At 41.3% G+C, this 18714-nt stretch overlaps 1 protein-coding gene across 1 annotated transcript in view; it reads left to right on the top strand.

Moving 5' to 3' along the window:
- Positions 1–8883, top strand: part of grin2db (glutamate receptor, ionotropic, N-methyl D-aspartate 2D, b) — a gene marked incomplete at both ends in the record, with an annotated part of 28273 nt that extends 19390 nt beyond the window's left edge. The window contains 2 exons of the mRNA XM_079240255.1: positions 4365–4600; positions 5689–8883. Coding sequence (XP_079096381.1) covers positions 4365–4600; positions 5689–8883 — 3431 coding nt within the window. The remainder of the gene's footprint in view (positions 1–4364; positions 4601–5688) is intronic.
- Positions 8884–18714: the final 9831 nt, after the last annotated feature.

Below are 18714 nucleotides of genomic sequence, written 5' to 3'. Positions count from 1 at the left end.
GTGTGGTAGCGGATTTACACAAATACAGATTAGCTGAGACTGACACGGAGACTGAAAATGTGTGAAAGAAAAATAACTGAAAAGAAGCACCTGAAAACAACTTGAACATGCGATGTGAAAGAGTGCAATGGGGCAACAAAAAGATATAGAAATATAATGGATAATTCAATAATTGAGAGCTATGAAAACATTGTTATTACTATGCCGTATGTCTACTTGTGTCTGGGAATAATCCATGAGAGGACGGTTTCTTGTGTTTGACAGAGGGAATCTGTTTTAAGCAAAAGATGCCAGCTCAGTAATGCTTGATTGTCATTTTACACAGTCCGCCACACGCATTTATTGTCTCAATTGGATGCAGCTTGTTTGGCTTTTCCTCATGCTTTAAATCAGCTTTGCTTATGGCGTGGCGGACAAAGCCCTTTAGCTGTTTCTGGCACGTCGACACTTTAGCTGCTTACACACTGATAATGCCAATTTGGTGCCAAGATCTATTAAATAAGACTGACGTTTGGAGCTGAATAGCTGGACCTGGAAAACAGAGTGAGCAGTAGTGTGTGTGAGAAAAACAGAAAGCCCAGTAGCCCTGGCATGCTGGGTTTGTTGTTTCTTGTAATTCATTGTAAATAACCTTGTCCATGCTCTGTGTGAGTATTAAAAAATCTGAACATCAGCTGTGGATGTTGAAAGGATCTGGCTGCAGAGTGGTTTTACATGCTGAGGGTTCTGGTTGTAGGTAGGCTTTGTTGGAGTGGATTACTAAGGAAGAGGATTAGTTTGTTTGGTTTTGGAGAGAAGTGAGGAGGGGGGTTCACATTCATCCTGCCCTCGAAGGCTGCGTCTCAGCAATCGCCCTGCAGCTGAAAAACTCAACATCACACCTTTAACTGGGCTAAGTCGTGTCACAGTGTTACATCATTATTGTTCCATGCTGTGTTGAGTCGTATCATTTTACAACTGCATTATAGGATAGCAGAGCTCCTCTCTGCTCTGTGAGTGTATTGTTCTGCTTGTTGCTGTCTCTGGTGATTCACACCACAGCAGTAAGAGATGGTGCATTGATCTCACTGCATCTTGTTTGCTGATGAAAGCAAAAGAGCTGAGTAGCAAGATTTCCTTTTCCCATCTTATCAGATCCACTCCTTAATTTATTTATTTATTTTTTTTGCATCGTCTCATGACTTTGATTCCGAGAATATATTATTCAGTCAGTGGTTATTAAAATGTGAGAAATGGAGTTTTCAGCCCTTGGCCAGCAGATATTTTATTTATCTTTTTCAGAAATCTTTCACTGAATGCAGAGAGGTCTGTCATGTTGTGATAGAAGCATGGTATTGTATGGGTCATGGTATACTGCTCAGCAACTGAGGCTCAGTGTCTCTGGATGTGTTTGGAGTCATGCCACATCTGGCATATTGCTAAATGCAAACATGCTCACTGGCACGAGCACATTTTTATTATGCATGTGTGCCCATACACACAAATACAGTGTCTTTTACTGAACGTCTTTGTGGTGCATGCCAGATTTGCATTTACATTGTTGCCAGCTCTACCTGACCTGGGCTGCCAGGAACAACATAGGTGCAGAGTGGATTTGACACACCTGTCAGAACTGGCAGGCCTGAGTTGGCTGCGACTGAGAGGCAGAATCAGCTGCCATCACAAAGGTCGAAGGAGGCTGGGAAGGTGCATCGGGAGAGGAGAGTCAGATTTAAAAGAGGGAGACGAAGAAGCACAAGATGAATTACTGTGAGTCAAAAAGCATCCGATCCACGAGATGAGACTTAAAGCCCAGAGGAAAAAAAATAGCTGAGACAGACATGAGAGTACCTGTTTGTCTTTAGTCTTCTCTAAGACACCTGCTGTTTCACATCAGGCCACAGATCCTCTGCTGAAGGTCTATGACACCAATAAATTCTCCTCAGTGGGGCTATGCTACCAATTTTAAAAACAGTCTTTTCTAAAACAGTATTGTAGAACCAAAAATGCATTAATAAGAAATAATTGCCATAAAGCTGGAATAAAAGACATATTCTGCCTAGCAATGTTTGATAACTAAGTGTATACCTTTTCAATGACTTTTCAGTACAACTGGTCAAAGGAGACTGCAGATAAATGGGAATAAAAATAAGAATATTTCTGATAAAAAAAAAAATATTCCAACTGCATGGCATATATATATATATATATATATATATATATATATATATATATATATATATATATATATATACACACACACACACACATATATATATACATATATATATATATATATATATATATATATATATATATATATATATACACACACACACACATATATATATACATATATATATATATATATATATATATATATATATATATATATATATATATATATATATATATACTATATATATATATATATATATATATATATATACATATATATATATATATACATATATATATATATATATATATATATATATATATATATATATATATATATATATATATATATATATATATATACTTAGATTTAGATATAGTTACTGGATAATTGTAGATTCTTTCTTTATTTACTTATTTTTACATTTACTCAGTTACTCATTATTTTTTCATTATTTCAATTTACTTTATCCTTTATTTTAAACCTTATTTCTTTATTGCTGCCTTCATACATATTTCCTATATATTTCTGAATTGTAATAAGGTAGGCATTTCTTACCCAGTTCTAAAGCAGTCACATGCAAAAGCTATAGAGTCCTGCTTTACATCCTGGTAATAGTTAGATGAATAAGTAAATAAATAAATAATATATTAGAGTATGTTCATTAACTCTGCCTTATAAGTTATCTGTAGCTTTTACCTGATCCTGCCAGTGGGCTGCGGTAGCGCTGTGTCCATCTGTTGCTGTAGCTGGAGGCCACGGCTGATTGGCTAATGATGTTCTACAGGAGACACATTAGCCAGATCACACAGATGACTGAATCGACTTCAACTAAGCCTCACAAGCTGGCCTAATGATGGCTCAAATAAAAAAGCAAGACAGTTTTCTCAGTGCAGTGTAATGTTGCAAGCAGATGTGTGACTTGTCAGCTTTTAAACTGTCCTCTAGCCATTTGATGTGAAATAGTTCAGAGACTGGAGCATGAAGTAAAGGCAACCTTCAGACCTCATTATTGCAGCACAGCTCATCCTGTCATTGTTATTAGTGTAACAGAAAGCTCTCATTACAAGTTTTGTTGGAGAATGGGCCTCTTTAATTCCATCATGAATCATATGCTGCATCGTATGACCATCCATCACTATGGTTACACCAGGAACCCCTGCAGCTAGTCACAGGTTTAACAGGGAAGTTCATATTCCTCATGCCAGTGAGATCGTAACAAAAAGGCAGAGTTGAAGTTAAAGCATCTTTTGCTGTGTTCCTGGAAGTTTTAATGATGGGAATCTCGAATCCCCCAGAGTTTCCCACCTGGATTGAGATTCTGACTATCCCTCCAGCACAATTAAAAGATTATGATCTCGTCTGTGTGTGTCTATGTTTTTGTCCCTTGCCTATCAGTTCTTCCTCTTGTCCCATTTCACCCTTTTTTCACTCCTCTCATCCTTTTCAAGCTGAAGAGTTTCCAGTGTTTGTCATAATGACACAATTTCAGCCTCTCTTCCTCCATCTCTGCTCTCCTTCTTTCAGCACCCTCTAACACCGTCTCATTTCCCCTGACGCCTTTGTGGACAGAGAAAGAATGCAGCTCTCTCTATTTCTTTATAAGGGCATTCTTTCAATGCTCTCATTACCTCCCTCCTCTTGTCCATGTGTGTTTCAACCAACCATCTTACTGTGGCTCCTGCTCTCTTTTTCCTCTCCTCTGCTCATTTACTCTAGGTTACAACGTTGAGATTAGGTTGTCGATGCCATTTTACTTCTTACTGTGACTTCATTGTCTCAGACTCGCTATCCTTATTTGTCTCTGTGTCCTTTCTCTTTGTTACTTCAGTCAAAGTGCTTTATTTTACTGACCTCTGACCCTGAGGAGTCACCTTGGTTAATGATAAAGCTGTAGCCAAGACCATATATCTTTTTAACTGTTTCCTATTAGCTTTCTATCAAACCCATGAAATAAAGTAAAATTTATCCATCTTTGCCTTGTTACCAATCCAACACGATTGTCACCTTTTAACCCTGTTAAATGTTGTCTTTTTCGTCATACTGTACTTTTTTCTTTGTGGTTTTTAATCCACAATTATTCCTGTTTTCTTTCTCCTCCTTCCTATCTTTATTCACCTCCCTCCATTCCCCGGCTTCCACTTATTTTCCTTCATCCTTACCACCCCAACCCGCCCCCACCCTCTCTCATCTGTTTCCTTTCCAGATGAAATTGAGATGCTGGAGCGCCTCTGGCTGTCAGGCATTTGCCATAATGACAAAATTGAGGTGATGAGCAGTAAACTGGACATAGACAACATGGCTGGAGTCTTCTACATGCTGCTGGTGGCTATGGGCCTCAGTCTGCTGGTGTTTGCCTGGGAACACTTAGTCTACTGGAAGCTGCGCCACTGCATGGCCACTAGTTCAGGCAAACTGGACTTTCTCTTGGCAATCAGCAGGGTACGTGTTTTTGTCTGGGTGTAATATTTTCTTCTGCACAAGCTCACTAAATACTGTACATGCACTATTTACCAACATGCTGAAAAATATTTCAAAATGTGTGCTTCAAATGTTTTACCCTTCAGCATTAACACCAATTTTCACACGACATTAACACTGCAAGATTATTCTGAACAGAATAGTGTTGGACACAAATGCGTAAGCAGTTGTTTTTTCGTGCTTTTTCAAGCCCTTATCTGTTAATGAGTGTGAGTGCTGGAAAGTGTGAGGTCTTGGGTCAGTTCAATTCCACTCAGTCAATTTGTGAGATTAATTGAAATTCAATTCTCCTCACATCTCGGGTATCCTTTTCGTTTGACAGTGACCTTGGCAGAAAGAACACAAGACCATATGCATGTGATTACTCTGACTACAGTAATATTTTATCCTGTGTTCACCACTGTAGTTGTATTTTATGGGTTTCTGTTTGCAGCGTTATTAACCACACAATGCACAACTGTACTATAAATAGTAATGACTGCTATCTGAAAACAGCAGTCTGGCTTTTCTTGGAGGTTATTTGGATTTACTCTGTTTTTTTAATTGTGTTCTTACCAACCTTACCTTTTTCTACATATTACACCATACTGTTTTTGTATTTCTGCACTACACTATAGTCTTGCACTACTTTCAAATTAAAATTAAGATAATGTCTCTCAGAAAATCCAGTTTAATCTATAAAGACCCCACATCATGACAAAATTATCAGATACGTCAACTTTTTTTAATATGAGGTTTTTATTTGTCCCTTAACAAAATGTAAAATAATCAAGTACCAACTTTTTTTTTTTTTTTAGGTATATTTACCATTTAATACAATGTGATATGTAAAAATGTTTAGAGTGTAATCTTCTGTTTTCTGGTCACCATAGAGTATTTCACAGGTTTTCAAGAAAAGTTTGTACCTTAAAATGATGCCAAATATTTCAAACTGTGTGTATCATCTATGTCAAGCTGGGTTCCTATGTGTTAATTCTTCCTATCTGGTTTTAGTCTGTAAAGCATCTTTTCAGAATAAACATTGTTTCTCGCTTCTCTTGTTTTCTCAGGGCATGTACAGCTGCTGTAGCTTTGAAGATGAAACTGCACCAGGTGGAGCTAAATCCTTGCCTTCGCACCACCACACAATGGTTACTGTTCCATCGCAAGCGCATGTCGTGTCAACAGCTATGACCAATCCAGCCATTGCCATGGCGCAGCAGCAGCAACAGCCTCAGCAGCAGCAACCACAGCCTGTCTACAAAACACCTCTACCAGGCTCTCCTCCCACCGTGGTGCATACTGGAACAGCATTGGGTTCTTCCAGTACCCCGATTGCTGGTGCACCCCTTCCTTGCTCCACCTTCCTGCCACGACCAGACCGCAGACTGGCAGTGGTGGATCGCTGGAGGCTGCCCAAATCTGCTACAGCCACCAACCCCATGGCTGTTAGGGGTGGCTTGACTGACATGGGGCCCTTTGCTCAGAAAGTCCCACCAAATTGGGCATCAACTGCTGGAGGGGGTGGGGGACTTGATGGCTATAAGAGATACTATGGTCCCATTGACCCTGAGGGACTGGGGCCCTGCATGGAGCAGCAGGCAGGGTCCCAGACCCCCAAGACTATGCCCAGGGGCCACCCCCAACCCCCTCCAGCTACTGTGGCTTTCTACTCAGAGAAGGGCATGGACCATGGGGTGGGGAAGAGGGTGATGGGAGGTGGCAGTGGAAGTCAGGGGAAAGGGGCTGTTAAAGCTCTGGGTACTCCCAGACTGCCTCCCAAGAGTCAGGCCCCTCTGCCTCCTACACCCCCACTGCCACACCCCTCTCCCCCTCTCCCCTCATCCTTCTGGAGAAAGCGCAGGCCCAAGAAGCCCAAAGAGCCTGGTGGGCCACTGTATGAGAACATTCTACCGCTGGGGCGGAGGGGAGGAGCACGAGATGGAGTGAGGGAGGGAGGAGGGAGGAGGGCACGCCCCCTCTCTCCACCACTCTCACTACCTGTACCAGTGCCCCTCAGCCCCTCCTATACCCCTCCTTCTCCTTCAGCATCATTGCACTATACATCCTCGTCCTCTTCGTCGACCACCTCGTCCACATCCACGTCCTCATCTGCCTCATCTTCGCGCTCCACCTCTCCCACCTACTCTTACAGCTCCTCCAGGAGCACACGAGACAGGACTGGAGGAATAGATGGAGAAGATGATGATGATGATGAAGAGTTGACAGAGGAGTCGAGCCTTCTCCTAGGGAGGGGGAGAGAGAGGGAACGCTCAATCATCCAACCCCGTTCCCTCAGCCACGGTCGCCTACCACCACCCATTCCTCCTAGGAAACCGCGCACATCATGGGGTGATAGAGAACGGGAGAGAGGAGGAAGCCAACTGTCTCAGCTCCAAGAGTGGTGGGCGAGCTGGAGTGAAAGAGAAAGGAGTGGAACAGGTGGGGATGCTGACAGACAAAAAAGGGAAAAGAAAAGGAGGAAAGAAAAAGAGAAAGAGAAGAAGAAAAAGAAGAAGAACAAGAAGAGGAAAAAGCGGGAGGAAAGAGAACGAGAACGGGAGAGAGAAAGAAAGCGCAGAAAGATTAAAAAGAAAAAAAAGAAAGCACTGAAGACAAAGAAAAGGAAGAAATCATCTGGTGGGAAACGGTCTGAACCAGAGGAGGGAGACATAGAACCAGAGAGAGAAGGAGATGCAGAAGGAGATAGGGAAGGAGGAATGCAAGACTACTCTTCCTTTTCTGGCCAGTATAGGAGTGCGTTTGGTGACAAGGGCCGGGATTCGTGGGAAGGAGAGAGGGAAAGAAGCAGGAGAGAAGGAGGGGAGGAGGCCAATGACAGGGAAGAGGATGATAGCGGAAGAAGTAGGGAGAGGCGACCCAAATCATCTCACTCTCATTCTAGACATCGTACTCCCAGTAAACGATACCCTAACTTGAATAAGCTTCCTGCTTCAGTTAAATTCTGGGTGAATGGAAGAGGAAATGACTCTAGTGGTCCTCCAACATCCCTCCACCCACTTCTTCCATCATCCAAGCGGCGAAGAAGTGGAGGCATGGATAGGGAAGATAGTGGTAGAGTTGGAGAGAGACGTCCTTTGTTAATGCATTATGAAAAAGAAAAAGCACAGACAAGAGAAGGGCTGTCCTTCCATGAGTGGGACTCTGATGACGATGACGATGATGATGACGATGACGATGAAGAGGATGAAGAGAGGGATAGAGTGAGGCAGCGAATGGAAGATAGGGGAAGGCGGGCAGGTAGGGGAGCAGTCTCTGAGTCAGAGAGGGACAGGGTTAGGGTAGAGGACAGCTACTCAGATGAAGGCTCATCAGGGGAGTTTGGTCGTTTTGAAAGATACTGGGAGGAAGGTGCAGGAGGGAGCAGCACTGGAATAGGGGGTATAGGTGGAGGAGGCTGGTTCTTTGGTACTTATCCCTCCAGAGAGAAAGGAGGCAGCATCAACAGTCGAGATGATTCCTTATTAGGAACTCGTGCAGAGGGTTGGATTGGTGCTGATTTCTGGGGGTCAGGGCCTGGCATTGGTTGGGGATCTGGAGGTGGAAGCGGAGGGTTGGGCTCACAATGGCCACCACCTCCAACAGCATTCCCTCCCCCTAGACGTTACTGGTCTATGGACAAGATTCCTGTAAAGGGAGAGAAAAAGTGGAAGAGCGGTGGTGGTAAAAGCAAATTAAGAAGTAGGGAAAGAGGGGAAGAAACAGGACGGTCAACTATGTGTTCCTGTAGCCTTTACCCCCAACCGCATCCTTATCCACATCCCCACAACCGCTCACACACCTCCCACTCCAAAAGAAGAACCTCAGCACTTTCCCATAGCCAAGAGGAGCTTCTCCCCCACTGCCACAGCTTCAGTGGAGGCTCTCGTCCGAAGCCTCTGCCTCCTAAACCTGATTCCACTCAGGCCAAATCAGGCAGCCAATCTAACCTCAGCCTCAGCACACAGCCTACAGACCATCCACCGCAGCCCTCACCATCACCACCACAGCAGCCGTCTATGTCGCCTACCTCCCTCCCAATGCCCATCCCACCTCCGCCTTCGTCATCCTCTGTCTCACCACCAGCAGGGGTAGGGATGGCAGGCCAGGCTCAAGCTTCAGCCAGTGCCAAACTCCAGTATCAGAGACTGCGCTCTGTGCCACAGCCACGGAGGTTTTACTCTCCCCACCTGCCACTCAAAGCCAAGAGCCTGTGCTCACGTCGAGGGTCGGCCCACTTTTCCAGCTTAGAGAGTGAGGTATGACAGGGGGAGAGGAGAGAGGGAGACGTGGGAGCAAGCACCACTGCTATTGAAAACCATGGTGCCACGGCAGCTGGAGCCAGGAATAACAGCAGAGAAATGGCTGCCTTGGTGACCTTAGGTAATCAATTAGCAACCATCACTACGGGAACTAATATGGACAGTAGTTCTATTGCTAACACCATTCTCAGTGAGAGCAACGCTACTGCCACCCACTCCATTGTACGCGTTCTTGTAAGGGCCACAGTGAGACGCCACACCAGGGTGAGTTACATCCGTCTGGATGGTTCCCATGACGACGAGAGTGAAGGCGAGGCTAATTCACCGGAGACAGCAGCCCCAGAACTTCTGCTCTGCTCAGAAATGAGCTTTGTGATGTCATCTTCGGTTCTCCTCCCCTCCCAAAGTCACAACTGTGGATAACAGTAGTCTCCGACCTGTGAGTAATGATGTCATGATGCACACACACATGCATGCACACAGAAACACACACTAAGAGAATATGCTCGAAACGTCTCCCTCCCTCTGGCTTTGACAACACACTTTGGTGGGATGAAGCGAGAGACCCACCTTCTCCCAAAAGATGCCAGTTTTTGGTTTCTAGCGCCTGGTTTCCTGTCCTCATTGACCGTTGGCTTTTGAAAAAGACTGGTGGACTGCTTCTTGGTGATGGAGAGACTACTCCCTCTTCTTCCCTTTTTTTAAATCAGTTGATATGAAAAGCAATGCAGTCACCTCTCTCATGCACTCTGCCTGATCACCTTTCAATGGGCAGTGAGGACAATGCTACTTATTTGCCCTTCGACCTCATGACACCATCAGACCCATCTAGCTCTACCCCAGGACCATCTATGTGATGTCACGTTTTACTACAAAACCTTTTAACCAGTCAGACTGAACAGGATTTTTTTTCCTCTATCCTGTTGGAGCTTGTCATGTCACCTCTGGTCCAACAGGAAATTGAACCAAGTATCAAAAAATCTGAACAAACTAAATATTAAAGGAGAAACGACAGTAAGAACAAAAAAGACATGTAGCAGAATTTCTTTTTATGTCTGTCTTTATTTTTCTTATTAAGACTTCTCTCCCAATCTCCCCTTTTTATTCTATAAATATATTTCTGAGACTGTGTTAGTGTTTTAATAAAGAGGAGGCTGGATGTGGCTAGTGTTGGAAGTGGGAATGATTTTATACCAGAGCCAAATTTCCACTCGAGAGCTTGTAAGCTAGATTGGTTTTCAAATAATTTGCTTTCTTAGATAAAATCTTGTCATAAATCTCTACACATGAACAACATCTAATTCACCCTCATGTAAGTGAAACAGTAGGATGATTGGTGCAATTTCTGTAATTGGCACTAGATGGCTGCATAATATTCAAATAAGCTTTTTGATACAGTTGTGCAAAAGTCTTGTTGGCAGTTTGATCATTGTAGCTGCATGATACAAAGCAGGAGGTATGTAGCAATTAATTTAATTATTTTTATGAAAGAGTCACATAGGGATTTATTCAGAGGACATGCGAGGAATCAAAACCAGTTGAAGTTTCTAGCAAAAGCTTTCTTAGGACAAAATTCTGTGTTGCCACATATTGTACCAAAACAGGGTTTGTGGATGATGGATGACATGAAGCACAAAACCTCATTGTATTTTTACTAAAGTTTATGAAGCAGTTGGTAACGTACATTCTCTAGATAACATATCCTGCTGATTAAGTTATTCATTTGACTGTTTCTTTTGTGCACCGTAGATTTGATAGTAACCAAGGGTCAAACAGTAAAATACCAAGACACTTACATGAGGAAGTGATCCGTTATTTCTTTTTACTTTTGCCAAATAATACATAATGACATAATGTGAACGTTTTGAGGTGCAAACATGGTAGCTGACACTTCACTGATTGCAGACAGTGACAACATCTGTTGACAAGATTTTCAGATGACTGTTTGACTTTGAGCAATATTTCCACCTTCACTGTAACAGGGAGGCAGTGGCACACCATCATAGTTGTTTTTCTTCTGTTTTAAGACGAGATCTGTTGTTGTAATCAGGGTTGATTGTTCAACAACTTCCGTTACACTTTTGCTGGTAGAATGTGTGTCAACTAGTTTGGTCGAACATGATTGCAACAGATTAATTAAATCTGCACCACCTGGCTTTCGGTGACAAATATGAATGCAACAAATGCTACATGTTCAAAAGTGTGAGTATGTGTAGCATAGTAACTTCTGTGAGCTGCACCAAAAGCCATTTACTGTGAAAACGTGCCAGTAATGCAGTACATATACTCTATTTTCATAACGTTGGGATATCTACTCATCTCTCACACTAAGACCAGCCACAGCCCAGCTCTTCTTCTATTGTAGTTGAATGTAGCGTTGACATGATGTAGCAAAAGAATACCTATTTTACTTTGTAGCTTTTTGGATGCTGTTGATAATGGCTAGAAGGAGAGGGGAGGGGGTTGACCTGCTATATGAAGGGCTGCGTGAAGTGTTTGTGCATGTCGTCACAGATCAAAGGGTTAGTCGACCTTCTTTTGTCCCTTTTTTCACTACTTTGCCCTTCTGGAGCCCAGACTATACCTTTTATCTGCACATGGATTGCGTTTTTTTTTTTTTTTTTAAGTCTGTCAGGCAATTTTGAAAACAGTGTTTTTAGAGAAATGCTTTACCCCATCCTTTAGAAAGCCCCAGACTCATTGCATGTTTAGCTGAATGAAAATGCCAAGATTTGTGGTAGGAGGATTGCATAGATCAATTGTAGATAATGCTTGGGAACCAGGAAAGCCGCCTATCAGTGAGATAATAAGTTCACTCTACTCTGCACCCCAGTAGCTGAAACCACGGCAACAGTCCGGCTGCTTCCTGTGTTGTAGAACACAGTTATTTTCAACCAATTAACAGGGCTTAAACCTGGTGTGAGCATTAGTGATTTCTATTGAGGCGCTAATACTTAAGTCTGTGACTGCATGAACAGAAATGACTCTTTAAAACCCTCTGGCTTATTTTGTTTAATTTATTTCATTTTATGCTGAGAAAAAAAGAATATATTGAAATATACTATGTTTTTGAGAATGTACCATGTTATACTGTGATTTAACTGAGATATTTTATTGTATTCAATCATCATTTGAATTCTATCATTTATCTATAAAGAAATATATATGTACAAATAAATATATACATATATATACATAAAGGTATATATATATATTAGTTAAGTTTGGTATATTTGGAGGAAGTGTTAGATGAAATAGTTTTAAATGTTTTAGCTTTGTAGAAAATCTAGACTCTGAAATCATTTTTGAATTTTGATTCCTCCTATATGACTGTGAAGACATTAGTGCCTGTGACAAAAAAGACAAGTAAAAGTCAAAACTCTGTTCATCTGTATCTACTATAGCTATCAGTCTGTCACTCCTCTAGTACTACCTAACATTGCATTTGCACATTGCTGCTTTTCCATATCAATACATTTCTTTCACATACTGCTGTCTGTTTTGCTTTCTGCAGCCCGCTGCAGTTCTTTTTCCTGGTTTTCATTAACATGCTACAAACCATGGACACCTCTCCTCTTTAAATTTCTATCACATGGTGGCCACATCTCTTTTTTTAATTAACCCATCCATTGACCTTTGCTTTTTACCCCTGTTTGATCACTTTCTTTTTAAATCAGCTCATCCCTCTGTCAGTCTCTCACTTAGCAAAAAATCAGAGACCAGTAGATACTGTGTTCTTGCTCCTTTTGATTGATTGTTGATGATGATGATCAATTAATTGACTGATGAAATAATTCATGAACGATGTTACAATTACTGATGTGACTGATGTGTGCATCTGACGACCACACCACTGTAGCAAGTCTGGGCTGTACCACACCACCAGCGAGCAAGTGGGGCCACAGTTGCTATGGTGTTGCCATGGTATTTTAATGGTGTTGCCATGGTGTCCTCTGCACCGCCACCACCTGGTGCCTGTTGGGTAATATAGCTTAATGTCTTCACTTTCCACAAAGAACTGGTCAATATCTGCTTTTCAGAGCTGACCTCAGTGATTAGGAAGTGAAATATTTAAAAAGATGGCTTTGGAAGAGGGCTGCAGTCCAGCACATGTTTACTGTCAGAGCTGATCTAGACTGGACTGGCTTACCTTAAAATGAGTTAGGGTGTTGGTTTTGTGTTGATTAATCTTTAAATCATCAGTTTGTGCTGTCTTGCATGTTTTCGCTAAAGCTTTATATCACTAATGGCCTGAAACCAGTCGGGACAGATGTGCGTTTACTTGCATATTTCTTATATTGATTAAATATGTTTCGTGTTGAGACCAACCATGATGTACTGCATGAGCTCAAATCAACAACTCACTGCACCATCACTCTGCAACACTCCTTTGCTTGTTCATCATCTCCTGCAATTTCTGAAAAATGCATATACACAGATTTTCTGTGCATGCATATTTAACAGATAATACATACATCACCAAGGGAATGATCCACCATCTTCTGCCGTCAGCCCCCACCCAACCACAGCTCAAATAATCATTTCAAATCGTCTGACCATTCCACCTAAGTTTTACAAATACTCAAAAATATGCATTTAGTAGTTTTGTTGATTTCTTGAATATGTCTTAGAGTAAACGTTTACTCCTCGTAGTAGAGCCAAGTACTTTCACGGTGGCATGATGCTTGTTTAGGGCTGTGTGCCTCTTTGTTTGCTACATACACATTCTTTTTACTTTGTACTTTCTGGTCTTTTTTTTATACATAAATTTCTACTTGGATTAGTTTAGTTCCAACTTATTTTGCTAACTTGCTCGTTTTTAGATTTGTCTCTTTGTCATAATATCCTTTAAATGATCAGATTTTCTGTTTGGTCAAAAGGCGTGCATTGGATTGTCCAGTCCAGTCTAGTACAGTGTGTTCCAGGCAACTCTAGGGTCTGAGTTGTTGCATAATACTGATGCAGCCTCAAGCTCATCCCCTCTCTTGATTGGCCCATGACCTGGGAACCAATACGTGTGGTGCTCCAGAATTCAAACAGGGTCCTCATTGGCTCAGTCGGCCATGAATTATATCAAGGAAATACAGGAGTGTCACACGTAGCACTTATCAGGTCGAGGGTCTGCAAGTTGCACCAGGAAAAGCTTACCCTGCTGCAGAGAGAAAAAAACAAACAAACATATACCCACAGAAACCAGTGTGTGTATTCTCAGCATTGTACAAGGCCCAGTTCTGCTCCAGTAACCTTGCCAACATACAGGCCTATTTACGGGTTGCTAAGGCGGGTTGCTAGTAGGGTGATGTTGCTCCTAGCCCAGGCTGGTCTGGTCTATGCCCTAATTTAAATGTGTTAGTTTATTTGACATTGTCTGTCTGGGGTGGGGCTGGAGGGTCAGTGCTGCACTTAATTCCTGAGAACTGCTTCATAAAATATGATTCTCTTTAATTAATGCCAGTAGTGCTGTGTCTCCTTCCAAGTCTTTTATTGCTAAATGTGAGTATGATTAAGGGGCTTTGGGATTGTGGTTTACAGTGAGGCATGTCTGAGTGTATATTTTACCTTTTGACAGTATTCTACATACAAACTACAGCTTGATCAGAAAAGCATGGAGAGCTCAATGAGTGCTTCCTTTGGTGTGCTCACAGCGAGGAGCGCTTTTGTGTGTGTTTCAGAGGTCTCTCAGTTCTTGTCAGATTTTTGCTTCAATCTGACCAGAGCAAGCCAAGCGTAATCCTCTTCTTTCTACCTTAAAGAAACCAACATACCTTTCCTCTCAACTCTCAACCTCTTCCAGTAATAAACAAGTAACAGCCATGTGTCTACAAGAACACAGAGGTTTGGCTGATGAGAACAGATATTTAGCTGACTTTACCCTGATGCACTTTTCTGAGGTCATCCTGAGTAGAAATGTATTTTTACTCAAATTCCTATTATGTTTAAAATGTTTGAGAACAGTTGCTTATCTGGATCCAAAAGTTTAAAAATGATCTATTTATACAGCTCATTCAAGTATAAGAAGACATCTAATAAGAACCTGACACATGATGCTCAGCAAGAGTGTTGAGGGAGCCTTAAATATGTTTTGTTCTGCTCCCCTTGCGCCTGCGATCTGCTAATTAGCCATGCTTTGTCAGTGTGATAGGCTAATGGCTAATTGCATTGTGAGGCCTCTGTGTGTACATGCAGTAATGACTTAACGCTCTAATAAGATTGAGTTACAGGCAGTTGTATCATGATCTCCCCAAACACTGATCTGAGGTCAGTGTTATGCCATTCTCTCTGATGACTATGACAGAAGATTGGAGGAGATAAACTGATCCTCAAACTCCCACGAGAGATTCCTATCACTTGCATTATGTCCTATCATCTATCTTAGAACTACAGTTGGAAGCCAGCAGTGATGGAGTTTGTTTTGTCACATAGAAGGTAACGAGTTTTATACATTCTGGTTAACTAGGCTTTAATCTTTCACTTAGCACAACAAGGAAGGGAATTTATGTTTGGTTATGTCACACTATTAATAATACTGTAATGTTGGTGTATGATATGTCATTAGCAAGGCTAGTTAGTCGCCTTTCAAACAAGGTTTAACTTGTAAGGATTGTGTTTCTGTGGAAAACAGATAAATGTGTGGGTAGAGCCACCAAATGTGTGAAAATCCCCTGCAATGTTCCCCTGTTGGTATTCACTCTTGTTTTGAGTTGTTTGGTAGATTGAATGACCTCAGTAGTATGTTGATCCATGCACAGCCCACCTCCTACAGCCTTTTCACATTTTGCTTCAAGATGCAATCTAATTCCTCCACTAAGAATTGTTAAACATCAACCAGTGTGGGGGTGTTGGTTATTTTGCCACTGAAAGCACACCCAAGCTGATCCCACAAGTGTTCAATTGGTTTGAGGTCTGAACTCATGACAGCTCATTCCACCGTCTCCACTCCCACATTCTGGAGGTATAATGATGATTCTGACTTTGTGGGGTGTTGTTGTGATTCTGGGAGATGGAGCTAAGGTCCATATTCTGTAGATTTGGGACCACCACTTACTCCAGTACCACATTAGAACATGTCTTTCTTTTAAGAAGTTGCCAGTCAGGGGTGATTGGCACACACCTGACAGCATTCAAAACAAGAATGGAGGAGAATATTGCGGGGGATTTGGACCCATTTTTTCAGAAGTACTAACCCAATGTTTAGCTGTGTCGGATTCTTAGTTATAGGTATGAAATTATAGCTCATTGTAAAACTGACTAATCAGGCTTTCCAACAATGAATAGTACAAGATCAGTTGGTGTTATTACAGGGAATAAAGACTACCTTACCTTTCCTGCCATATTTATACATAGAGATAAATATATAAATCTAAATATATAGAAATATATTCACTGTATAGATTCTGGATTGGTTGATTGATGATCATGTTAACCCAATGAAGCAATCTCTGCTTTTCTCCAGATTCTTTTCTCCTCCACATCCCCTGTCCTCCACGCTACAGCACCTCCCATCCTCAGTCACTTCAGTTCATGCTCTCAGACATACACAGGTATTAACGCAGATACAGTACAGTGAAGCACACACACTTGTGAACGGTGTGTGGGAATGGAGGAGTGTGCTGCATTGTGCCCCTGCTGAGGTGCAGCAGATTGATCCTGTACTGATCTTCCACTGGCTCCCTAGGGATTTGTAACGCATGTCTGCAGCGCAGGGCTTAACACACTCTTACTCTCTTTTGTCTTTGTCTGTCTCATTCTGTCTCAATGCGTTTCTTTTTGCCAAGTGTTGCAGTGCCTGCACACTCCTGCACCTCTTCACCCTCCATCTTTCTCAGTAATCTGCCAATAATGCATCCACTTCATTTTTCTGTTTTGATTTTCTTTTAATCATTTCTCATTAGAACGACAGATATTCATCTGCCGTTCTGTATCATCTGCTCCTTAATTACACCTATTCTCTCTTCACAGACTGATTTTTCTTTTTGCTGCATGTTATTGATGCTTCTTCTCTTATTTTTTTTGCACAATTTTTCTGTGATACTATCTGCTGCACATAGAAAGCAAAATTTAAAAAAAAAAAAAAAAATTGTTTTTATCTAATTCCTATATTAAATAGCTATATCTGTGTATCTCTATACACACTTTACTCTCCCACACAGCACATGTGGAAAGGGTGTTATGTTTCCCTTTTATCATGTGTGCAAAGCCGCAGGCTTCTACAACTCATCAGCTTGATCTGTGGAGCTGAAAAAACATCCAAGCATCCTTTCATCTTTTTTTTTTCTTTGCTTTTCCAGCTACACAACCAATCTCGTGCTTCCTCCGTCTTTACACGAGCCACACTTGGCCTCGACCAGGAATAAATGAGCTAACTGACCCACAACTGATACCGCAACATTTGTTTGTGTGAGAGACAGAAGCGATTTGTGTGCAAATTTGTGTCTCCCTTTCTATGTTACATGTGTCTCTGTGTGTTTGTATGTTAGTACGCTTGCATACGTGTCACCATACCAAGTGTTTTATCAGTAGTAACACTGACGTGTCTGTTAACACAATAATACCCATGTCATATTTTAGACAAATTTGATTTTACATTGATTTTTCATACTCAGGATATCATATTTCCAGTTGTCATTTTTACATGGAGCTTTGTTTTAACCAGTAATCGGTTCACAATAGACCTACTTGTTGCTCATACTCAAAAGAAAAAAGAATATAAAGATTTAATCATATAGATATATTTTCTATCATCAAAAACTAACAACACTGAGGAAAATGTTCTCTGAAGGTTCTCCTTTTTATCTATTCTCTAATAACTTCTTATTCCATGAATAATGGACAAAATTTACTGCACAAGTTCTCAGGGCCTAAGGTGATGTCTTAAAAGCAACTTGTTAGTCTGAAATATAGCATTTACATAAAGATAAAACAGAGCAAAGCAGACAGTAGAACCAAATGTTTGGTATATTTGTGTACTGAGTTAAGTTATGTTCTTAATTGGGTATTTTAGGTTAGTTTTGTCTCTACGTTGCCAGAATATGAAGTGGAGAGGCTGAACAGTTTATATGGTGACAGTCTTTCAGCCTGAACAGAAAAATTTGCTTCATATTGTGACCGGTCTGTTTGTAGCGACACGACCACATCTAGGGTGCAATAATTATTCATACTAAATTCCTGTTTGTCTCCATGTGTCTGTGTGTCTAATGCTACCGACCCAAAGGGAATTCATCCTCGAGAACTGGGATAAAGATTAAGATATCCTCAGACTTTACCTTGTTCTTCATTCGCCTCATTATCCAGTTGCTCCTGTTATCCTGAATCCTCTGCTCTCCTTCTTTCATCCTTCCCCTCGAGCGCGTTTTGTTCACAACCTTTTTTTCCATCCTGCAGCAGTAGGGACGTTTTGGCATCCTACTGTGGAGGCTTTGAGTTCTTGTTAGTATATTGAACATACCATGAATAGTAATAGGTTTCAGATCTCGTGTGTTTCACTCATGTTAGTTTGTTGATGATCTTCTGGCTTAGTGATTGTCCTAAACTCAACATGTCCAAGGCCTCAAACTGTCAAACTTGTTTTATAAAAATGTGTAGTGTGTAACAATATCAAAGATCAGTGACAAAAAAAAAAAGAAAATTCCTAAAAACTATTTTTCTAATAGGATTTAATAAATACATAACTGTTATACTTTTGTTGTCTTAGAATGAGACATTATATATTTATTTGCTGCCATATGTGTTCCACCAGTTTCACTGTGGTGTGTCTGAATGAACTAATAGCTCTGTGTGTGAAATGAGAACTCTCTAGACCTTAAAACCGTAGTACTAACTTTGTTTGATACATGC

Source organism: Telmatherina bonti, assembly GCF_933228915.1.
Source record: "Telmatherina bonti genome assembly, chromosome: 5".
Classification (NCBI taxonomy): Eukaryota; Metazoa; Chordata; class Actinopteri; order Atheriniformes; family Telmatherinidae; genus Telmatherina; species Telmatherina bonti.
Note: the sequence above shows the minus strand (reverse complement) of the source record. Positions and strands in the feature narration are given on the sequence as shown.